General features: G+C 33.1%; 2 protein-coding genes, 2 long non-coding RNA genes and 1 pseudogene across 14 annotated transcripts; 4 read left to right on the top strand and 1 right to left on the bottom strand.

Annotated features, from left to right (window-relative positions):
- Positions 1–784: 784 nt before the first annotated feature.
- On the bottom strand, positions 785–1,905 carry LOC116405499. Its single transcript, XR_004218642.1, has 3 exons — positions 1,428–1,905; positions 1,067–1,176; positions 785–843 (listed from the first exon to the last, which is right to left on the bottom strand). It is a non-coding gene; the product is annotated as an uncharacterized LOC116405499 (long non-coding RNA).
- A 1,298-nt stretch (positions 1,906–3,203) lies between these two features.
- Positions 3,204–5,412, top strand: LOC116405496 (UDP-glucuronic acid decarboxylase 2-like). Its single transcript, XM_031889478.1, has 4 exons — positions 3,204–3,303; positions 3,687–3,760; positions 3,942–4,034; positions 4,956–5,412. The coding sequence occupies exons 1-4, from the start codon at positions 3,204–3,206 to the stop codon at positions 5,193–5,195; spliced, it is 507 nt and encodes a 168-aa protein (XP_031745338.1). The 3' UTR covers positions 5,196–5,412.
- A 940-nt stretch (positions 5,413–6,352) lies between these two features.
- On the top strand, positions 6,353–7,625 carry LOC116405501 (phylloplanin-like). The gene is made up of 2 exons (XM_031889480.1): positions 6,353–6,604; positions 7,130–7,625. The coding sequence occupies exons 1-2, from the start codon at positions 6,433–6,435 to the stop codon at positions 7,414–7,416; spliced, it is 459 nt and encodes a 152-aa protein (XP_031745340.1). The 5' UTR covers positions 6,353–6,432; the 3' UTR covers positions 7,417–7,625.
- A 1,458-nt stretch (positions 7,626–9,083) lies between these two features.
- LOC116405503 lies at positions 9,084–14,811 on the top strand (annotated as a pseudogene).
- A 995-nt stretch (positions 14,812–15,806) lies between these two features.
- On the top strand, positions 15,807–21,313 carry LOC116405490. 11 transcript variants are annotated; one of them, XR_004218637.1, is made up of 10 exons: positions 15,809–15,877; positions 16,254–16,333; positions 17,308–17,404; positions 17,480–17,569; positions 17,656–17,718; positions 17,791–18,028; positions 20,176–20,272; positions 20,348–20,437; positions 20,524–20,884; positions 20,974–21,313. It is a non-coding gene; the product is annotated as an uncharacterized LOC116405490 (long non-coding RNA). The 11 variants fall into 11 exon arrangements; XR_004218638.1 differs by having other exon boundaries at positions 17,800–18,028; XR_004218636.1 differs by having other exon boundaries at positions 17,824–18,028.
- The last annotated feature ends 652 nt before the right edge of the window (positions 21,314–21,965 follow it).

A 21,965-nucleotide genomic window follows, 5' to 3' on the forward strand; every position in this document is an offset into this window, starting at 1 on the left:
TGCTCATTATTGTATGGAAAGAATTCTGAAAAATTTTGAAATTTGGGCAAAATTTGAACCCCCAAGTTTACACTAAACATGCAAGCTAAGCAAGCTATTACCCACACCCACTCAAAAAATTGCTTTTTCTGTCCAAAAAGCTTTTGAAAATCAAAGTAAATGGAGAAAAATAAGGGGGGAACTTTGGACTCGCCTGGAAGGATCGACATCCTTGACTTTGGTTTGAAGCTTGCATGGATAAACCTTTTCATTCATTTTTCATTGATTATTCATCCTTGTTCCTGAAAATCAAAGGAAATTCTCTCAATTTTATATATTACTAAAATTAGGATACATATAAGTCTTAACTAGTCTAATAGCACCCTCCATTCATCTTCCCCTACACTGGCTATGGTATCAAAATTTTCAATTAAGTAATACGTCTACTAACGAACTTGAAAACAAAACACATCACACTAAAAAACACAAACATCCCTTTAACCCAACAGAAGCAGCTCTTTTTACCCTTGCACTCACTATCACATTACTATCATGTTTGTCAACTGTCAAACTAACTCTTTTAAGTTATTTAGTGTGACTACAAAGTTATGAACACCATAATCTTAATTAAAACCTTTTAATAAACAAATGCCAAGTTACTACTCAACAATGGCAAGGAATTCAAAAAACATGACAGCTATCCTAATTGGTTGAAAATGAGAAAAAGAAAGTTAGCCAGACAACCTGTTTGGACTACAAAGCCAGCAGATACGATTCCTCAAATTTGACCATTCACTCTCCATACTCCACAAGTCTTCAAGCACATGATGCTGCCTTCTTTCAGATGAGCAACATCATTCCGATCTTAACAGTCAGAAGAGCAAATCAAATCAATCCTAGCATATTCACAAATCACAACTAAAAAGTACAAACATTACAAAATAAAACATGCAGCGATATCAACAAGCATTCTGATAAATAATTAGCCAACTAATTGACATTACAAAATAAATAAAGAAAAAAATCATTGGAAAGATCACTGCTTAAATGAAATTTGAAATATCTCCCAATAGTTTTGATCGGTTACCCGAGTTGTGAGAGTGGTCGGTTGATATTGCGTGCTTCCTTCAAGCGCTCCCCAGCTGCACCTGTTAGCTTCTGCCTCCGGAACCAGCTACTTAAACCATCTGCCAGTCTCTGCATAATAAAATGATTATGAGCCTAAATTTTACAAGTACCAGTCCGTTGAATATAGAAACGTGATACTCATGCTTTTCCATCCTAAACAACAGAACTATCTGCACTTCGATTTACAAATTCATTGCCTTTTTCCGACAGTGCCCACAACTGTTAGTTGTTACAGGTATACTTCTTTTATTTATTTATTTATTTATACTAAATTCAATAATACCATATTCCAGATATTAGCAACATTATTTTAGCATTACCTTGGATCGGGATTCAACAACACAGGTAAAAAAAGCAGTATGTGATAGCGAACTCTCAGGAACGGTCGGGTTAGAAGAGGGAGGCCTAGGTGGAAGCGGGCTCTTCAGGATTTGGAATCGAAAACCGATCTGAGGGTGGAGAATTTTCTTTGGAAGACTTGGGTTTCCGAGGGGGTCTGCGGCCCTTGATTTCGGCACCGTTAAGGCTAGAAGAAGAAGAAAGTGGTGGATCGACGAGATGGGTATGTCGCAAGATAGAGTTTCTTGGCTGCTTCACGTTAGAGAGGAAGAGCGAAATTTTGGAGGTATAGGAAGAGCGAAACGGAATTTGAGAGATAGGAAATCGCAGGGTTTGAGGAAGACGAAGAAGAGAATGGGAGATGAGAGGCAGAGTAAACCGATCGAGAAGAAAAAGGGGAAAGAAATTTGAAATAAAAGAGACCGTTGAGGTTGAAGAAGAGGGAAAAGAAAATTGACCGTGGAGGAGAGTTATTTAATTTTTGGATTAAATATTTTCTATGAAAATTAAAAAAGAAAAAGTTAAAAGGCAAATATTTTCTACTTTTTTTTATTATTTATTCTATGAAAATTCAATAATAAAAAAGCATCTATATTTGCTTTTGGTATGGTTCACATTTTTATTTATTTGACAAAAATCTAACTAAATTATCATTCATTTTGACCTAATATTGCAAATATAAATTTATATTTTGCATCTTAACTACTCTTTGGCATTTATAATATCATTGTTCCACACCTCAATTTTTTTATTGTTGTCAAAAATAAACCTAATCCAAAATGAATTAGCAAATTAGGGAATAAATGTAATCATTGTTTTTGGGAGTTTGAGTTCGACCGTGATTATTGTTGAATAATTTTATTTGGGATGCAAGTTTTCACTTAGACATGGACATTTTGCTATTTTAGCAATTTAAATTTAAATTTTCTTTTATCAAAAGTAAACCTCTTGTTTTAATGTTTTTCTGGTCATCCCTTTTAAATACAACTAATGACAAATGAATATAACAATTAAGAAATTCGTAGATATATAACAACATTTTAAACTAATTGCTGCAGTTATTTTAAATCACATATGTCATTCGCTTATAAGGCATAAGAGTCTATTAACGATATAAATCTATCACAAATATATTTTGCTACATTTACAATTTTTAAAAGATATTGTTATATACTTAATTATTATTCATAAAATTGCTAATCCATTATACTTACCCTAAGTTAAATGAATAATGTCAAAATTAAGTTTACTACGAAGGTAATTTGTGTGACCCTTTTATCCTAATGTAGGAAGTTTGTTCCACTCCATACCATTATTGAACTAAGAAGATTAAGTGTGTATTAGTATGTTTAAACAAGTATAATTATAGCAAATTCTATGAGTGATATATTTATATTAGCAATACAATATGTGTTACATATGCAAATATTTTGTATCTAATCGTTGTATTTGCAATTAACTCCATTAAAATATACAAATATAAACATAACTCTTTAACCTGAGTTTAGCTAGGATCAGTATCAGCACCAACAGCAGAATGCAAGGCATCGGAGAAGTGAAACGAATCATGATTCGTCTGAAAATAAAATTGATCCCAACGGAGGTAGGGAAAGCCAACAGAAGACTGAATCTGATGGGAGAGGTCCCAAATTTTTTATCATTCTTCTAATGTTACCATTGTTAATTTACTTGTTGGTTATATGCCATTTCCAGAGCCTGAATATTCTTTGCATAAAAATCAATCCTATAGTATTCCTATGGTTACAGAGAAACATGGCGTGGAATTTTTTGTCAAATCATCAAATTTTGATGTAAGATATCCTCTTGGAAGCCCAGCTCGAGCTGAAATAGAGAACAGTGTGATAAGGGATTATCGAAACCTTGTTTCGCATTATTGTGACGTAGAACTCCAGAGACTCTAGTGGAATAAAAATCTCCCAACTCCTCACTGTGCAAAGCTGAATAATCTCGAGGTAGCATAAGGTGATAAAGGTAAATGTGGTTCTCTTTCTTTTCTTAGAAATGATATCCGGTTATCTTTTTGGAGATTAGTATCCATCTTCTGTTGCTTGTAACTTCACTTGTTAACCTTGCTTGGATATAACAATGCAAGTAAGTTTGTTATTTCTTGGTGGTCACAAAGTAATTAATTGCATAATTATTAATATATTACCCCCAGCGTTATGTTGGATTAAAGTTTGAAAAGTATAGTAAATATTATATTGTGAAAACTCCCACAGGCATTAAGAAAGGAGCCGTTGACAGTTTATGGAGATGGCAAGCAAACCCGAGTTTTCAATACGTTTCTGATCTGGTAAAATATATACACATTTATTTATTACCACTACAAAATTAACGGACTGTTTCATCTTAATTTCGAATTTAGCAAATGTGATTTTTAAAGATAGGATATTATATAACTTTGTAATTAATTTATTATTGTGATATTGTTTAGAGTTTTACATAATAATAATAATAATAATAAACTGTCACAGGTGGAGGGGCTAATGAAACTGATGGAAGGCGAGCACGTGGGGCCTTTTAATCTGGGCAACCCCGGCGAATTCACTATGCTCGAACTTGCTCAGGTCAGCTCTCTACTCCCCCATTCTCACATTTATACTCCTAAACTAATCTACTCTCTTTTAACATTTAAAATATTTAGGTTTAATCCTTTTTTTGGAACATTTACTCATCAACCCTAATTGCTTTGCCCTCTAAGTTTCTTTCACGTAATAAATAATTAACTTCATTCATGAAACATTTAAGTTGAGATAATTGGGATGGTTAATTTGAATCTTATGAAAAAATAAACTCTAACAAAATCATAAAATTAAAATGAATATAGGTATGTATATTATTTTTTTTGTAAGTAAAAAAAATATGATTTTAAAATTAATAATAAGTTTGTATTGGTGGGAGCTATTTTAGCATTTTAAGTAAATTGACCAACCAATTCAAACTATTGATATTGGTTTTAGTTATGTTACAAACACTTATTTTCAAATAGAGGATAATGAATTAAAATATTTATAAAATATAACAAAATTTTACATCAATAGATAAACACTAATAGGTTTTCTTTCCATAACAATGTTTTAAACTTTTCTTGTCTCGTAGGTTTTTTCAATAAAATATTTTGTTTTGTACAACCAAAACTGAATTCATGGAGAAGCAAAACTAATTTTAAGAATAGTCGACTTAGTTATTATCTATAGATCAAAACACTTTATAAGGTTGCGTTTCTTTATTTTCTAACAAGTTAAACTATAGACTTAAATTGTGATAAAAAAGGACATCCTAATAATTTATATGATACAGTCTATTTTAAATATAGATCCTTAATTCTATTTTATGAAGCTACCCAAATGGTTCCATATCAACAAAATAATTGTTATATATGTGTTCGCTTTTCATCTGAATAAGTGACACAAATATAGGTGCAACTCGAGATGCACTAAAATATTTTGTTTAAGTACTTTCTTTCTAACCAATAAAGTTATGTGCAGGTAGTGCAAGAGACAATAGATCCAAATGCAAAGATAGAGTTCAGACCGAACACGGAAGATGACCCGCATAAAAGAAAACCTGACATTTCTAAAGCTAAGGACCTTCTTGGTTGGGAGCCCACCGTGTCCCTTCGAAAGGGCCTTCCCCTTATGGTTTCTGACTTTCGTCAACGCATCTTCGGTGACTCGAAAGATGACATTTCCACTGCTGCCGTCCTCTCCACCACCACCACGGTCTAGTCCCTCCTTCTTATCTCTTCTCATACCTTTTAGAATAAGAGATCTCTCAAATCACTTCCTCCCAAAGAATAACATTTGGTAGTTTGAAGAGATGAGAGAAAAAAGAGGAGGGGATCTTCCCATCCATCAAAACCTCTTTCTTTTCTCCCAATTTTCACATTTTTTATTCTGTGGGCCTAATTTACCTCTCTCTTCCTCTCCTGTTTTGTATATCTTTGCTCTATATTATTTATGAAACTCTCCTCTCTCTTTTTTTATTTCACTTCTTCCCATATACATTATATTTATACCTTTCTTTTTGTTAAATTATAAATATGAACTTTTGTAGTTATATATATATATGTTTGATCAATCTACCATTCTTCTCGTTTCATGAATATATAAATCTATAAAATTTTGAACATGTATATCTCCAAGATTTTAACTTCGTGTCTATGTGAAAAGTTATTTGTAACTATTTGTGTACCAAAGAAAGAAATGCAATAACTAGTCTTGCTCGTTTGTTAATTAGTTATTGTCACCAATATGTGATCAATATATGTTAGTATATATAGTTTATCAACAATAATTGACACGCCTTTCTTTTTTTATGATCAGTAGTTTAAATCCACATGTTTCTAGCTATTTATTACCTTAAACAAACTATCAAACTGTTATTGAATGTTAGAAATAAATTTTGGTCTCCTTCGATCTTCTTCCATTTGCTCTTGAGATCATTAATTAACAATGAGTAAAGTTTCATTTAGTTTATTTTAATAACTTTAAAGCATGTATGTCCTTAAGTTCATTCGACTGGGTGATTTTTGTTGAGTGTCATGCTAAACATAACTCAACTATTTAATAATATATTCTTGATCATGAATAGAACGATTTATGTTATGAATATTTCAATCTTGCGTTATTGCGATGTAAAGAACATTCAACAACCATATATCGTTTGCTTTATCTTTCCAACGACAATACAATGCCAACGAAAGTCATAAATAATTCAATTGATTTTATTAGATTAAAATAAAATTACGTAACAAATGGAAACCAATTATGAATGAACCAAAAGTTTAGCCCATAAAAGGCTCATTTTCTTTTGCACACACCAATTTATTGTGGAAATTTTGTAGCAAAGTTTGTTATGAATTTGGTATTCCAAACTAAATTTCAATTTATATTCAAGGAGTACTCTTCCCAAGGTTCAATTATCTTTCCAAAGTTTGCTTCCATTACCATACAACAATAATTGATGTCTTTAACCTCTCTTTTCATTTTCTTGTTAATCTGGACGATGACATCGACAAGTTCATGTCAGCTTGATTTGATTCGAATACTTCTTGGTCCTGCTCACATCTATGGAATGCTCTATTGCACTATTGATGGGAGTGTGATCTATGGAGAGATAACTCCAACATTCCCGAGTGAGTTAAAAAAAATTCTTACAGTTTAGTTTTCATGTTACGCACGCTACTGTTTGTTTGATCTCTTACTAAAAAATGTTCTTTTTTTCTAAATTAAAAAAAGAAAGAACGGTAAACGGTAAATTTTTTAATTAATATGGAATGAACCAATCTTATAAAATTAATAAAAATTTGATGTTACATAGCTTTATCGCTTTAGTGTGTCCCTCCATTGGTTTGTTTTTCAATCAAATGTTTTCTTTTCTCATCGCTCATTATGACTAGAAAAGAAAATCGTGTTAGGACTCAAACCATTTTACAATAGATTAGTTTTACTTTTCAAATTTTTCGTTGAATTTTTTAGAATTAAACCATTCAACATTAACACGGCAATTATAATTAAGTCAACTATTTTGAATTCATGCCAACTAAAGACAAATATGAAATAATTTTAAAATTATTAAAATCACTACGTCGGATAAATTTTTCAATATCAAATGTTGGTGTTATTGTGTGTGTATATAATATATGACATGCATGTTGAAGATGCGGCGGTGCAAATGCAATGCGGAGCCGGAACGGTAGTTACGTCGGTTAAGACCGACGCCACTGGCAATTTCTCCATTTTTCTCGATGCTCCTCGATTGATGCTCCTTTATGTACTCACCAATTGCACTCTCGTTGTCACTACGCCGCTTGTCGACTGCAACGCCGCCCTGCCATCGTTCGGCACCCTCGTCTCGCCGCTGCAGCTCATTGGAAATACCTTCCATGGACTCTTCAATGTCACCAATTTCATTCCGGTAGGGTTCCGATTCGTTCATAGCATTTGAGGAAATTTCTTCTCTTGTTGCTGCTCTTACTTTTTAACTCACACTTGAATAAACGAAGCACTTGATCTCTAGAATAATGGTTTTTTGTGTTTGATTTGAAATAATTTGAGGATTTTATTTGTTGTGATGATGAACAATGATGTTGCCAATGTGTTTTTGAGCCAATAGTTTGGTTGAATTAATAATATTTGAAGGCAGCTCAAATCGCACATAAATGGTAACGAACATAATCAAATGAGATCGAGATTTATTATACTTTTTCCTATCTAAATTTGGCCTAAATAATTTCGAATACTCGAAAATTAAATGTAAATACGATTAGATTATTGTAATAAAATATCCACAAACTTTGTTCTTATTAGTTTATAGAAAATCAATACATCTTTTACTATTTGGACGTTTTATAAATATTATACGAATAAAAAGTGATAAATTATAGAGATGTTTTTCATTAAATTTGTTATTTTTCACCATTTCCCTGTATTATAAACAAACATTTTTTAAAAACCTTTCTTAATATAAGAAATACTATTATATATATCACTACCTAATAAAAAAAAACTTAATTTTAAAATTTCAACAAATCGTTAAAAAATAGGATAGTTGCAAATTTAGCTATTATATTCAAAATAATTAAATATATAGTAACTTTTTAAAAAATTTACAAATATAACAAAATTTGTCAAATTCTATCAATGATACAAGTCTATCACTAATAGACTATATTGTAAATATTGGTCTATCACGGATAGATCATACAAGTCTATTAACGATACAAGTTTATTAACGATACAAGTCTATCAACGATAGTTTTGCTATATTTGCAATTTTTAAAAAATATTGTTATATCCTTAATTTTTATTCCTCAAATGGCTATCTACTACAATTACCCAAAAAAAACTCTTAAAATTGTTCAAAGCTCATTCCAATATACGGTGAGTTGGGTTTGATTTTAAAATGTTTAATTTTAAAACATAAAAAAATCAATAAAATTAATGAAGTGATTGGTAAATTAATTTTTTAAATATACTAAAAAATGCTTTAGAAACACTCTCAACCTTTGTTTTTAACATTTTCTATCAAACTTGTGGTAGTGTCATTTCTTAAAGAGTTCAATCACTTTGTTTCACAACTCTCGAATTTAAAATTTTTTTGTAACTAAATATGTCATTGTCAATTACCACATATTCACAATTCACATAAAAACGATCTACTGTATTGAGTAATAATATCATATATATGGTTGAAGTATTGAGTTAGACTATCATTTAATTCAAAACGTTGTTGAATAACTCAACTGAAGTAAATGTGTGCAAGTCATCAACGTCGTTTTAATAACTCAATTGGTTAAATGTATAAGCCATTAACATCATTGTATATATAGCTCGGTTGATTAAATATATAGACAATATACCGTAGAAACTTAAAGTAACAAACAAATATCAACATAAAGTTTAATCAAACGAAACATCAACTAGCAAAAGCATTACTACTACAACTAAAATTAGCTTATAGTTTGCACTCATTATATATTAGCTCATTAATTTACTTTTAAACATTGGAACTTAGTTACTATACAGTATACATACTTTGAGAGGCTGGTGGGAGAAAGGGTCTAAGCGGGAAATAAAAATTTAAAACTCAATAAATTTATATAAAACACGGCGGCGGCTTCACGAGGGCTTCACACTTCACTCCCATGGAGGAAGCCATTTCTCGAATTCTCACAGAGCTCGAAGAATTTCGCCATTTCGACCACTCTACAACTCTCCATTCCCATCCTCCGCTCTCCCAATCCGCTCTTTTCGACCTTCAAACTTTGTTAGACAACTCAATTAGTACCGATGAACAACAACCACTCGATCGTCTCTATGAGGACCTCTCGGCTAAATCCCTCTCTCCTTCCTCTCTTACTCGCGCCATTGCTTCCGCCATGGATGAATCTTCCACCTGTGTTTCGGTTTTAGCCTCTACAGTCTATCTCTCTCTTCTTTTGGCCTCTAATGCACCGGTCTTCACGCTTTTCAATCCCATGGATTTCCTCTCGTTTCTCAGGTGTGTGAGGAGATTCTTGAAGCAGCGACCACAGGGTCAACAGGACCAGGATGATTCTAATAAGGAGTCTAGTGCTCCCAAAAGGAAGAGGAAAGCCGGTTTTAAGGGTAAGGGTTTGCGGAAACGTCCGAGGCAGAGTTCTAGTGGCAGATACGATGATGGTGAATTGGATGCAAGAGTTTTGTATCCCGTACTTGAGAGGTTAGAGATTTTAATGAGTGTAATTCATTTGGATCGATTTCCGGATAGTTTGAAATCTTTGATTGAAACTGTAATTGATATTCCTGTTTTGGCACTTGAAATATGTACCAATTTAAGTATCTATAGTAAGTTCACTGATTTTTGTTCGCGGATTTTGAGTGCTATGTTGCGTCCTGAGGATGGGGATCTATCGAATACTGCTGTTGAGGTGATTAAGTCTCTATCACCATTGATTCTTAATCATAAAGATCAGGCGCGAGCGTTTGCGCTAGAGTTTGTGACTATTCAAATAGGGAAGGTGGCAAAGGAATCAGATGGTGTTAAGAGTGCTCTAGTGAATCTTCCAAGGTATTTGGTTCAGAAGGCGCCTGAGAAATCTGAGCCTCGTAGTTTAGCAGTTGATTCAATAATGGATGGTGTTAAGAGTGCTCTAGTGAATCTTCCAAGGTATTTGTGGATTATGCAGTGAAGATGACTCAAGGAAAGTCTAATCTTAGGCTGTTAGCGGTTGATCTCATCTCAATGCTGATAATGTCCTTGAGTGATCCAATGGTCATTGATTCGAAAATTGAGTTAAAGGATTCGTGGGTTTTTGGGTGCTTGGTGGCATTGGTTCAACGTTGTTCAGATGCCAGTGCTCCAATTCGTGCTCGAGCACTTACCAACTTAGCTCACCTTGTGGTGTTCCTGTCTGAGAATGACAAGAATAAGGCCTTAATGAAGGAAATTTTGGGGCCTGGTGATGGTGAAATTCTTGGTCTTTTGCGGAAAAGGTGTGTGGATCAAAAGGCGGCAGTTAGGAAGGCTGCATTATTTCTGGTTACCAAGTGTACAACCGTCCTTGGTGGAGCAATGGATGGTGATATGCTAAAGACGGTAGGAATTGCTTGTTCTGACCCACTCGTTAGCATACGGAAAGCTGCAATGTCGGCTCTTTCCGAGGTAAATTCCTATGTTTACACTAAGTTGGGTTTTTTAGTAAGAGTTCAATAAGTTTAAAGTTGATATAATTTGTATTTAGATGGCATGTAGGAGTAGGAGTAAGTTTGACAATTTGGCCACGTAGGGGAGACGTCTCTGTATCATGTCACATGCATTAATGGTGTTGGACACCGACATTTGGCCACTTTAGAAATATGGATGTTTTCTAGAAGTTGATATACAGTTTTATTTTGCTTTATATTTTTTACTAGGCTAAACTGCTAAAAGTTACAATTTCAATTCTTCACTCACTATTGGTCTATCATTGAATCTATATTTACTTCTATAGGCCTTTCGAAGATTCCCAGATGGAAGTGTCATGGTCGAGTGGCTACACTCAATTCCACGTTTGATTGCTGACAATGAATCTAGCATTCAAGAAGAGTGTGAACACTCGTTTCAAGAACTAGTGCTAGACCGGTTGGCTAGAGCTGAATCTTCAAGTTTACCTAAAGGAGTATTGGATCTTCTTAAAGAGATAAGTCATGCAGAGGTAATTCCTTGGGTGAAGAAAGTTTGTGCCAACTTAGGAAAAAAGAAACGATTAAAACGCACAATTGCCGATTCACTTCAGGTAATTATAAAGACATCTGAATCCTTATGGCGAAGCCAATCTTTGCCTCCAGAGAAGTGGACAGCTCCTCCGGGTGCCTGGTTCCTGTTGTCAGAAGTGTCCACTTATCTTGGGAAAGCCATTGATTGGGAATTTCTTCATCAGCACTGGAAACTCCTTGATGATCATGGTAGGACTGTTCAAAGTTCAGTGACTCAAGTAGGTTTATTTGGAGAGGAAAACAATTCAGAGTCAAATTCCGTCGCTTGGGCTCAAGATCGGGTTTTTCTCTTACAAACCATCTCCAATGTTTCTGTTGAGCTGCCTCCAGAACCTGCAGCAGATTTAGCTCATGAATTGCTTAAAAGGGTTGAAGAATTCAACATGCATCCAACGGAGGTAAGCATCAACATCATTGTTTTCAAACTTTGTTTTACACTTCATCATGGTTGGTTTATTTCTCCGGTACAATTGTTTAGATAATTAAAACTATTCACCTATACGTAGTTTTCTAACACGCTTCCATGGACAATAATCTCATCTTCTAGACTTCTATGGTATGTGAACACTGTTCATCCGGACATTGTCCTATACTACATACTATTTATCTCTATGACTCTATACATGCATGCTATAGTTTGGGCTAGTTACTAATGTGCTCAGCTCAACGTGTATGCTATTGTTTTACTAAAATGTCTTTAACGTGGGGAAAGATTCTTCTTGGAATTATTTGACAATACATGTAGTGAACGCGTATATATGGCCGATGTGTGTAGTGTGGATATTATCAGCCAATGCGTGTGAATGCAGCTCCCTGTGCTTTGGCAATTGGGATTTTTTCACTCTTGATTTTGTTTCACTATTCTTTTTTATTGTTTCAAATATCTATACAGTCGGATAAAAGGCCTGAAAAACATTTGTGGAATAATGAAAAATTAATAAAGTACAGTGATAAAGCACTAATCTAAATACAAGCCAAAAAAGTGTTCTGGGTTTGAATTTTCTTATAGTACTCTACTTTTCCTGTTAATCACCAATTTTTAAAGATCAACACGTACGTATATATTTAGTCTCTTTTTCTTGATACCTCACACGCATTTTCAAATAATGATGATATCTTGGTAGGTGAATGCACATGTAAAAACACTTAAAACATTGTGCAAGCGGAAGGCTTCGCAATCTACTGAAGCCGATGCCCTCATCCTAAAATGGGTAAACCAGCTTCTTTCGAAAGCCTCAGACATATTGGAGAAGTACATATCCAACCATGCGGAAGCAAACAAAGATGTGAACTTCACAACACCACCTCCTAAAAGTGGTAGTCGAATGGGGAAGAAAGCATCTGCTAGGAGCAAGTCCTTGTCCCGAGCAATCACTGCAGCTTACACCATTGGCTCTTTGATTCTCATTTGTCCATCGGCTGACATGACTACCATAGTACCACTTCTCCACACCATTATTACTTCTGGAAACCGTGATCTCAAATCTAATAAACTACCAATTCAAACCGCATCTCTGAAGGAAACTGCTCCTTCTTTATACATTCAAGCATGGTTGACAATGGGGAAGATTTGCCTTACTGATGAGAAGCGAGCAAAGAGTTACATTCCTCTATTTGTACAGGTTAAGTCTCGAATCTCAGGCCTCATATCACTCATGTAGCCTGATCTTTTGATGGTTTGAATGAATGTTACATGTAGGTCTCTGGCATTTTGGTTTTATAATACCACATATACTACATGAGCCAATCATAATCTTTTCGACTATTCATATATATGGTAGATAAACTTTTACTCATTTGTTTGTTCATTAAGTTCTATTTTTACTTACAGTATATTGTCTGCGCTAGAATTTATGAGATTTTCCTTGTTTTCGTATATAAAATTTCATGTTATATTCCTTTATCAGTGTCTTTTATGTAGTCAAATTTTGTTCGACACAACTCAAATTGCTTAAAGTTTTAAGTCTTTTATATTGGTTTAGGAGCTTGGAAATAGTGATTGTTCAGCGCTTCGCAACAATCTTATTATCACAATGGCAGATTTTTGTGTACGCTATACTGCTCTAGTTGACTGGTAAGGCTGATACATGATACAAGTCTTGGAGATATGCTAGCTTTATCAAATACTTTGAAATGGCAGGGAAATAGAATCTCTTTAAACTTGTTCCTTGTTACAATCAGACTAACTCTGAATTGAACAGCTACCTTACGAAAATCACAAAGTGCCTTCGCGATCCTTGTGAACTTGTCAGAAGACACACATTCATACTTCTATCCAGATTATTACAGGTAATTTGTTCTTTCCCAACTCCTAAGAACTTCTCCCAATTTTCACTGTCATGTTTGTGATTAACAATGTTCAGCAATATCGTTTTAATTTTCAGAGAGACTATGTGAAATGGAGAGGGGTTTTGTTTCTTCGGTTTCTTTTGTCACTTGTTGATGAATCGGAGAAGATTCGTCAACTAGCAGATTACCTTTTTGGTAACATTTTGAAAGGTTATAAAATTTTACATTTTCAGCCACTGTCATGGTTATAATATTGGTCATACCGTTCCAACGTGGCAATGGAATTGAAATGTGAAACTGAATTTGCAGTGAAGGCCCCACTTTTGGCTTACAACAGTTTCATAGAAGCAATTTATGTTTTGAATGACTATCGTGCTCATTCTGGACATAGCGATTCGAAGGCATCACGAGCTGAAAGTCGACCATTCTCCATCCGGTAAGGAATGTTTGAACTATGTGCCTTATTATACAGTTACATGTAATGGAAAATGATTATCTTTTGTCTATCTTTCCAACTTTATATTTGAAGAGGCAATGATGAAAGGTCGAGGTCCAGGAGAATGTGCATTTATGTTTCTCTTTTGAAACAAATGGCTCCCGAGCATCTTCTGGCCACCTTTGCAAAGTTATGTGCAGAAGTTCTTGTTGCAGCATCCGATGGTATGCTCAATATAGATGATACTACTGCACGTTCTGTTTTACAGTCCATATTCAAAAGCATTCAATCATCTTTAGTCAATAATTTTGCTGCTATTCTAATTTTCTTTTGTCAGTATTTGCGACTTGGAATCTCATTAGTTCCCCATGGCTGAAAGCGCAGGATACCTTTGAGATTCTTGCTTCTAAAGAGATTCGACTATCAATAAATCGAGTATCATCATCAGAATCTGGTGATGTAGGTGAGGAAGGGGGTGAGAGCGGAGCATCTGCTGCTAGAGGAAAGGTCATCACTCACGCAGTGAGAAAGAGTCTCATACAAAACACCATACCCATCTTCATTGAGTTAAAAAGGCTAATGGAAAGCAAGAATAGCCCCCTTATAGGTACGAATACTCCAAAACTTAAATAATTTAAATTGAAATGTGAAGTGCCTGTTTGGGACGGTTTTGTAAGTGCTTTAAAAAGTGTTTTTTAACACTTAAAAAGTCCTTTCAAATTGATCCTAAGACATATTTAACATTTTATTTGTATTCTTTAATAATAGGTTCCCTCATGGAATGCCTTCGAGTTCTTCTCAAGGACTACAAGAACGAAATTGATGACTTATTGGTAGCTGATAAGCAACTTCAGAAAGAGCTCCTCTATGACATTCAAAGATATGAATGTACCAAAGCCAAGTCAGCCGTTTATTTTAAGTAAAGATTTCAACAAATTTATTTAGTGAAAGATTTGTAAAAGTTTGTTTTAGTGAAAGATCTCAAAAAATTTATTTAATAATAATATTTTTATTAAAGGAAATATTTTCAATAATTTTATTTAAAGGAAAATTTTCAAAAATTTATTTTAACGAGAGATTTTAATAAATTTAATTTAATGAGAGAATTCAAACAATTATGTAAGTCAAAATTAGTTGATTTAAAAAAATTATTTTAATAAATTTAATTATTTTAATAAGTTGATTTAAACAAAATTATTTTAATAAGTTTAATTATTTTAATAAAGTGATTTTAAAAAATTATTTTAATAAGTTGATTTTATACTTTTATTTTCATATTTTTAAACGTTTTATATTTGACATTTTGCAATTGACATTTTAAAAGTGTTAAATAAAAAATGTTAACTATACTTGACGTTATTTTCGCGTCAAGTAAATGTCCACTATGCGTGACATGAAAAAAACGTCAAGTAAAATCTCCACTATATTTGACGCGAATAAACTGTCAAATAAATCTCCACTATATTTGACGCAAAAAACCATAACTGTCATATAAAAGTTAACGTTAAAATTTTATTTTTTAAAACCATACCTGACATGTTTTTTGTATCAAGTAAATGTTCACTACTTTTAACCCAAATAAAATGTCAAGTAAAATCTACTTTATACTTGACGCGAAAAAAAAACGTCAAATAAAGCTAACATATAATAATTAAAAAAAAATCGTGAAAACTTCATATTTTTTAAGACTATACTTGACGTTTTTTCTTTTAACATAGTTCATACTTGACGTTTTTTTAATAAAAACGTCAAGTATGTAAAAGTTGCTAGCGTCAAGTAAACCCATTTTTGTAGTAGTGGGTAAATTAATATTTTTTTATTTAGTTCTGTTTTTATTTGGTAGAATTTTCACTAATCTATCTATATTATCTTTTATTTTTAGAAACGATGGTGGCCTTAAAGGTAGATGTTCAACTATTGTTTCTGCATCTGGTTCATCTGGAAGGTTTATAAATTTTTTTATACCTTTCTAATGGATGAAAATCATGAAATTTAACTATATATGTGCTATAGCTGGAGTCTTAATCTTGCTTGCTTCCTTCCCTATGTTTTAGGGGTTAAGGCCTCTGGTTGACATCAATATGATACTTAGAAACCTATGTAATTAGTTGTCAAATCATCAAGCATGACATGTTGAAAGCTCTTCAGTTCTTGATTTTGTAGTACAGGCTCTCCCCCTTTTTTTTTGGACATATCACATATGATTGATACCGTGAATGGGCCTTCGACATTTCTAAAGCTCCTCATTGTTGAGCTTTATTTGTTAGGCGACACCCTTTAAGCCTGCTCTTTTCACATTTTTAGTATCCGTGGTCTTATAGGGTCAATATCTGCAATTATGGAAAGAATTCCAAGCAAGTGACAACGTTCGGTTTGGCATGCTCCATGGAGAAATAGTAGGGTTAGTTATATTATATATATATTTTTCCTATTGCTCTATGTGTTTTTTGTCATGGATCTCAGTAGTGTTTCAGATGTAATTTATTTAAATGAGAAAAAAGTGGGATGAGGTTGAAGTTTTAACCTTATGGTCCAATTTAATTCAACTTGTATATAAACGTCCTGTATTCCACAATTTATAGGATAAATAGCCTCTAGTCGGTAGCCTATAGATGCTAAATACTCAATGAGAAACTTCAAAGAAAGCTCCAAATTTGGTCCATCTCCCTCCATTGGATAACTTTTTATGCACTGTTCTTTTTCGGCTCTTTTGTTGAATATATACATTCCTGCTTCTTATAAAAAATAAATAGAAACAAAATCTTAAGCTTGCTTTTCTGAAGCAGTGATTGAAATAAACGCCACATGGAGTTAGAAAGTACATTATATTTGAGAAAAAAGAATACTAATAGTTGAAAATAACAGAATAGTAACTGAAATGATAATTGCATACTGGCCGTTTTTATGTCTCTTTCTGTTGACTTTATTATTCTCTCATTTATGATTTAACATCTCATATGAATTATTATGTGTATCTTGCATGGGATATTTTGCCACTTCGTGCCCATAAAAATCAACACTTGTCTTTCGGTGTATAGGTCATAAGTAGTCACTTTGGGTGGTAAGGACCGTTGCATTTGATCCAAGTAACATGTGGTTTTGTACTGATTCAGCAGATTTGTTTAACATTTGATGAGAATGGTGATGCGTTAAAGATTCGATTTTATTGCCAAGTGTCTTCGTGAGATTATGTCTTTCGGTAGTGTTGAAAGAGCTGCTGTTTCTAATTTTGGTTCATTTCTTGTTATGGGAGATTGGTTTAAGATATGGAATAAATGTAGTTCATTTCAGGGTAATAATGTTGCAAAGCTTTTTAATATTCCTTCACACAACCATGGTTCCCTGTATTCAGTCACCTTTATTTTCTTGTGGCAGGCTACATTAAGATATATCAAGGTTGGAGACCAAAGTTGAGAGGCTAAAGTCGGTAGTACAAGTTAAAGATAGGGAGATTGCAACAGTTACACGAATAGTACAATCTCGAGACTTGTCTAAATTCTATGATTTCTCTCTATTTAACATTGAACAAGGAAGTTCTTTTCCACAGGAAGCCAAAGGTAAGGCTGCTTTTAAAGCTCAAATTGACAAGCTACAGTAGGAAAATGTTGAACTCCAGAGAAGGGTTATTGGCAATCAGGTTATGGTAGTTGGATGCTGTGAGATAGATACTAGTTTCTATGTAATAATTTTAGTACTAATGTTGTTTTCTGTTTGTGTGCAAAGCAAGTAAGAACTCAACAAATACATGAGATGAAGAAGAAAGAAAAGGAGTACATCAAATTGCAGGTGAGAACCTTTTAGTTATTTTTCGGTTCTAGGCTCAAGTTGGACTCTGTTAGAGGTGCTTATTATTTACAGCTGAGATAGGAGCTTTTGTATGTCTAAACCAAGTCTTAAGGGAGAAAAAGAAAGAATTCCTACCAAACCCTTCCACCAAGACCATAGAATTCCCTTGAAGAGGCAGAATACATAATCATCAGTCTAAAGCTTACAGTACTCAAGAGACAAAAGAGTTGAATTGAAATGTTCATCATGTTTGAAATGCCAACAAAGTTAAATGGTAGATGAGATGTGTTGAATTCGTGATTGACTCAAAGTAAGTTCATCAACAATACGTAATATTTTCTTCTTCTTGTGTTCATATTACAGTTTCTTTTTAATTTCTTAGTATTTTTGTGCTTACTAGGGGTGAGTAGAGATCTTATACATCTTAGATTGGTATTTCCAAGTGCTGTACTTTCGTACTTTTAAAGTATTTCATTTGGATGTCATCTACCTCTAAGCCTAAACGCTACAATGACAATGGAAGATATTAGGCTGTGCAGTAGGTGATAAATTTCAGGTTTCTCTTAGGGTGGAATTAGAAGAGAATCTAGGTGTTTTGTACACAGAAAAAGAGAGGGAATATAAATGATGATTGATCCTGTAAGCAAATAATGTGTTGTTTTGTTAAGGAGTCAAAGGGAATTTAGATGAATGGGAAGGACAGGTTGGAAGGAGTGATTAGATTTATGAAATTTATGGACCAAGTTACCGTGGGGGGGGAATTACGTTGAATGGTTTGTCCAATTAAAAATTTCCATTACTTTTATGGTACCCTTATTGTCACCATTCGTCTCTTTTTCTATCACTCGAGATCCCTTCCTTGCCTTGCCTTTATCCAAATTATTGTCTATTTCTTGTAGCCAGTGAGTCCATCTAGCTTTGCTTAAAAATGTTAATTACCAAAACTTTAACTACGCCCTAATAATGCCTTTTATTGTTTGTTTTTGTTTTTGTTTTTTTTTTCTTTTTTGATTTAACAGTTAAAATCTATGTGTTGGTATAACGTACCACAACGTATCTATTCTTATATTGCTATATCTTATTTACTTCAAATCAATGTCTTACGAGCTAACATCTTATTTCATGAATATACGCACTTACATTCTCACTTAGCGTGGCTCTATTTTTCATATTTCAAACTCACAAGTGAGAAAGAGTGTTGGATGTTATGTTAAATTTACTCTCTTATCCATTAGCTTAAGCTTCTATATGTATTGGTGCTTTCTTGATGCACTCAAATATTTCTCTTTTATTACTTGTTTTCTCAACTGATATGTATCATAAGACCTTTTACATGTCTTCATCAACATGATACTTAAAATACAAAGCTCAACCTCTTTTTTGCCACTCCATGGCATGAGTATCCTGGCCCATTAGTCATTTTTCTTGAAAACTTAAACCAGGTTATGGAAGGCATATTTGAGAGTGTTTTTAGAAACTAGTTAACAAAATTGATTTTTACTAATAAATGTTTTGTTAAAAGTGATTTTCATGGCATATTAACGTTCGTTTGTGTCTATACTTTTAAAAGTGATTTTGTAACATAAAAAGTAATTTCCAATGACTCGAAAACATGTTTGGAACTTAACAGAGGTAGGAAAAATTCAAATGCAAAAATAGACATGGTATGTTGGCTTGTCTGATTCTTACTTGTTTTCTTTTATTTATTTTTTTGAAAAATTTGATGAGATATGACATTAGTTTGTTGTTGATTGTTCTATCATTATGGTTTTGATCTTAACTATCTTTTTCTCTCTCTCTTTGGTCTTTTGTGTTGCTTTTGATTCTATATGTTCTTAATTTTAATGTCTTGGGTCTTTGTCGGTGGTGGAGATTAGAGATGCTTGTGTTCTGAAGAAGATAATGGAAGAATTTTTTATTTGTATTATGTGAGATTGTTTTGAGTTTCATTTTGCATTTGTTGGAATGGAAAGAAAAATTACTCTGTTATCCATGCTTAGTTAAGTTTTAGTTAAGTCTACCTTGACATTTCTCATAACACGACCCGTCCTTGTCTTCTGAGCTAAGAGGATCAGGCTTAGTCAAGTCTACCGTCACATTTCAATTTAATGATCTATTATGTTTGATTTTTCGTGAATTTGTGTTACTTAATGATCTATTTTGTTTCTCGCTTATCAAATAATTGGAATTAAGAGGAGATTTGTTTAACATTTGATGAGAATGGTGATGCGTTAAAGATTCGATTTTATTGCCAAGTGTCTTCGTGAGATTATGTCTTTCGGTAGTGTTGAAAGAGCTGCTGTTTCTAATTTTGGTTCATTTCTTGTTATGGGAGATTGGTTTAAGATATGGAATAAATGTAGTTCATTTCAGGGTAATAATGTTGCAAAGCTTTTTAATATTCCTTCACACAACCATGGTTCCCTGTATTCAGTCACCTTTATTTTCTTGTGGCAGGCTACATTAAGATATATCAAGGTTGGAGACCAAAGTTGAGAGGCTAAAGTCGGTAGTACAAGTTAAAGATAGGGAGATTGCAACAGTTACACGAATAGTACAATCTCGAGACTTGCCTAAATTCTATGATTTCTCTCTATTTAACATTGAACAAGGAAGTTCTTTTCCACAGGAAGCCAAAGGTAAGGCTGCTTTTAAAGCTCAAATTGACAAGCTACAGTAGGAAAATGTTGAACTCCAGAGAAGGGTTATTGGCAATCAGGTTATGGTAGTTGGATGCTGTGAGATAGATACTAGTTTCTATGTAATAATTTTAGTACTAATGTTGTTTTCTGTTTGTGTGCAAAGCAAGTAGGAACTCAACAAATACATGAGGTGAAGAAGAAAGAAAAGGAGTACATCAAATTGTGTGTGAGATACCTTTTAGTTATTTTTCGGTTCTAGGCTCAAGTTGGATTCAGGTTAGATAGGAGTTTTTGTATGTCTAAACCAAGTCAAGTCTTAATGGAGAAAAAGAAAGAATCTATATCAGGAACGGAGATAATGAATTTGCTACAAGTATATTTTAGTTATTTATCAATATTTTACCCATAATGGATCATTCCTTTCATTTACTGGCTTTTGTAATGTATGATATGAACAGAAAGAAGGGTGACGACGTGGAACTTGGAATGGCAAGAAAACTGATAACGATTTCTATAAAAGGATAGTATGTTAAAACCTCTATTTTAAATGTCTGTGCATGAGCATGATTGTTAGTGGTTAAATAAAATATTCTCATAATTGTCTCATGGTTAGGTGGATGCTTATGAAGTTAAAAATCAAGAATTGACGTCAGAGAATGCTGATTTAAAGACATTGACCAGTAAATGCAGGTTTGCAACAATTTTGTTATTGTCTGTGTTTTAAGTTTACTAAATTTTTATCAAATAAATTTTGGAAGGGGTGGTGAGCATGCAATAAAACAAGTTTGTAGAATGCATCTATTCCGTCTTATTAATTTTGTGATATTGAGGTTTTTTGCCATTCTTTTATTGAATTATTTTTGTGAATTTTAATTCTTGAAGTTCATTGTTTTATTGGTTTATTTGATAGACAAAAAAACCCCCTAAATTTGTATCAGATATGGTTTTAGTAATTTGTTTTCTTAAGATTCATCCCTTACATTTTGTTTAGTTAATTATTCCTTGTTTGGTATAATTAATTTTTTTTGAATTATTTGTTTGTTTTTATTTTTATTTTTTTGTTTGAAAGAGCTTTTGTGATCAAATTTCTTTAACTTTGTTTGATCGATGATGAATGAATGAGAATAGAGGAAGGCCATAGTAGTTCGCAAACTAAATGAAATGACATGTTTAACACTACTCATGCATTGTTGATACTACAAACTGAAGAACATTAGGTTTTCTTATAATGGACTTGAGATATGCGGCATCTTTTGGAAACATTACATTTTTTTCAGTCAGTTATGCAAGCATGACTGGTATTTTTGAATCTCATTAGTCTATTCGTAGACATTTGACCCTTCTGGATGTTTATAATTGTAGTTTGTGTTTACTCCATTTATTCATTTGATTTTCAGAATATTTGTACAAGTTATATTTTATTTCTTCCTTATTAAACATAATTGATTTTCTTTTTTGAACTTGGCCTACAAAGCTGAGATACTTAAGGGCATACATGATATGTCACGTTTCTACTTTTAAGGACATCAATGATTAATCAACCATAATTAGGAAGAGCTTTAGAACTTAAAATCCAGAACTCAAATAAACATATATCCTTCTACA

The sequence above is a fragment of the Cucumis sativus genome, unplaced genomic scaffold (assembly GCF_000004075.3).
Source record: "Cucumis sativus cultivar 9930 unplaced genomic scaffold, Cucumber_9930_V3 scaffold112, whole genome shotgun sequence".
NCBI classification, from domain to species: domain Eukaryota; kingdom Viridiplantae; phylum Streptophyta; class Magnoliopsida; order Cucurbitales; family Cucurbitaceae; genus Cucumis; species Cucumis sativus.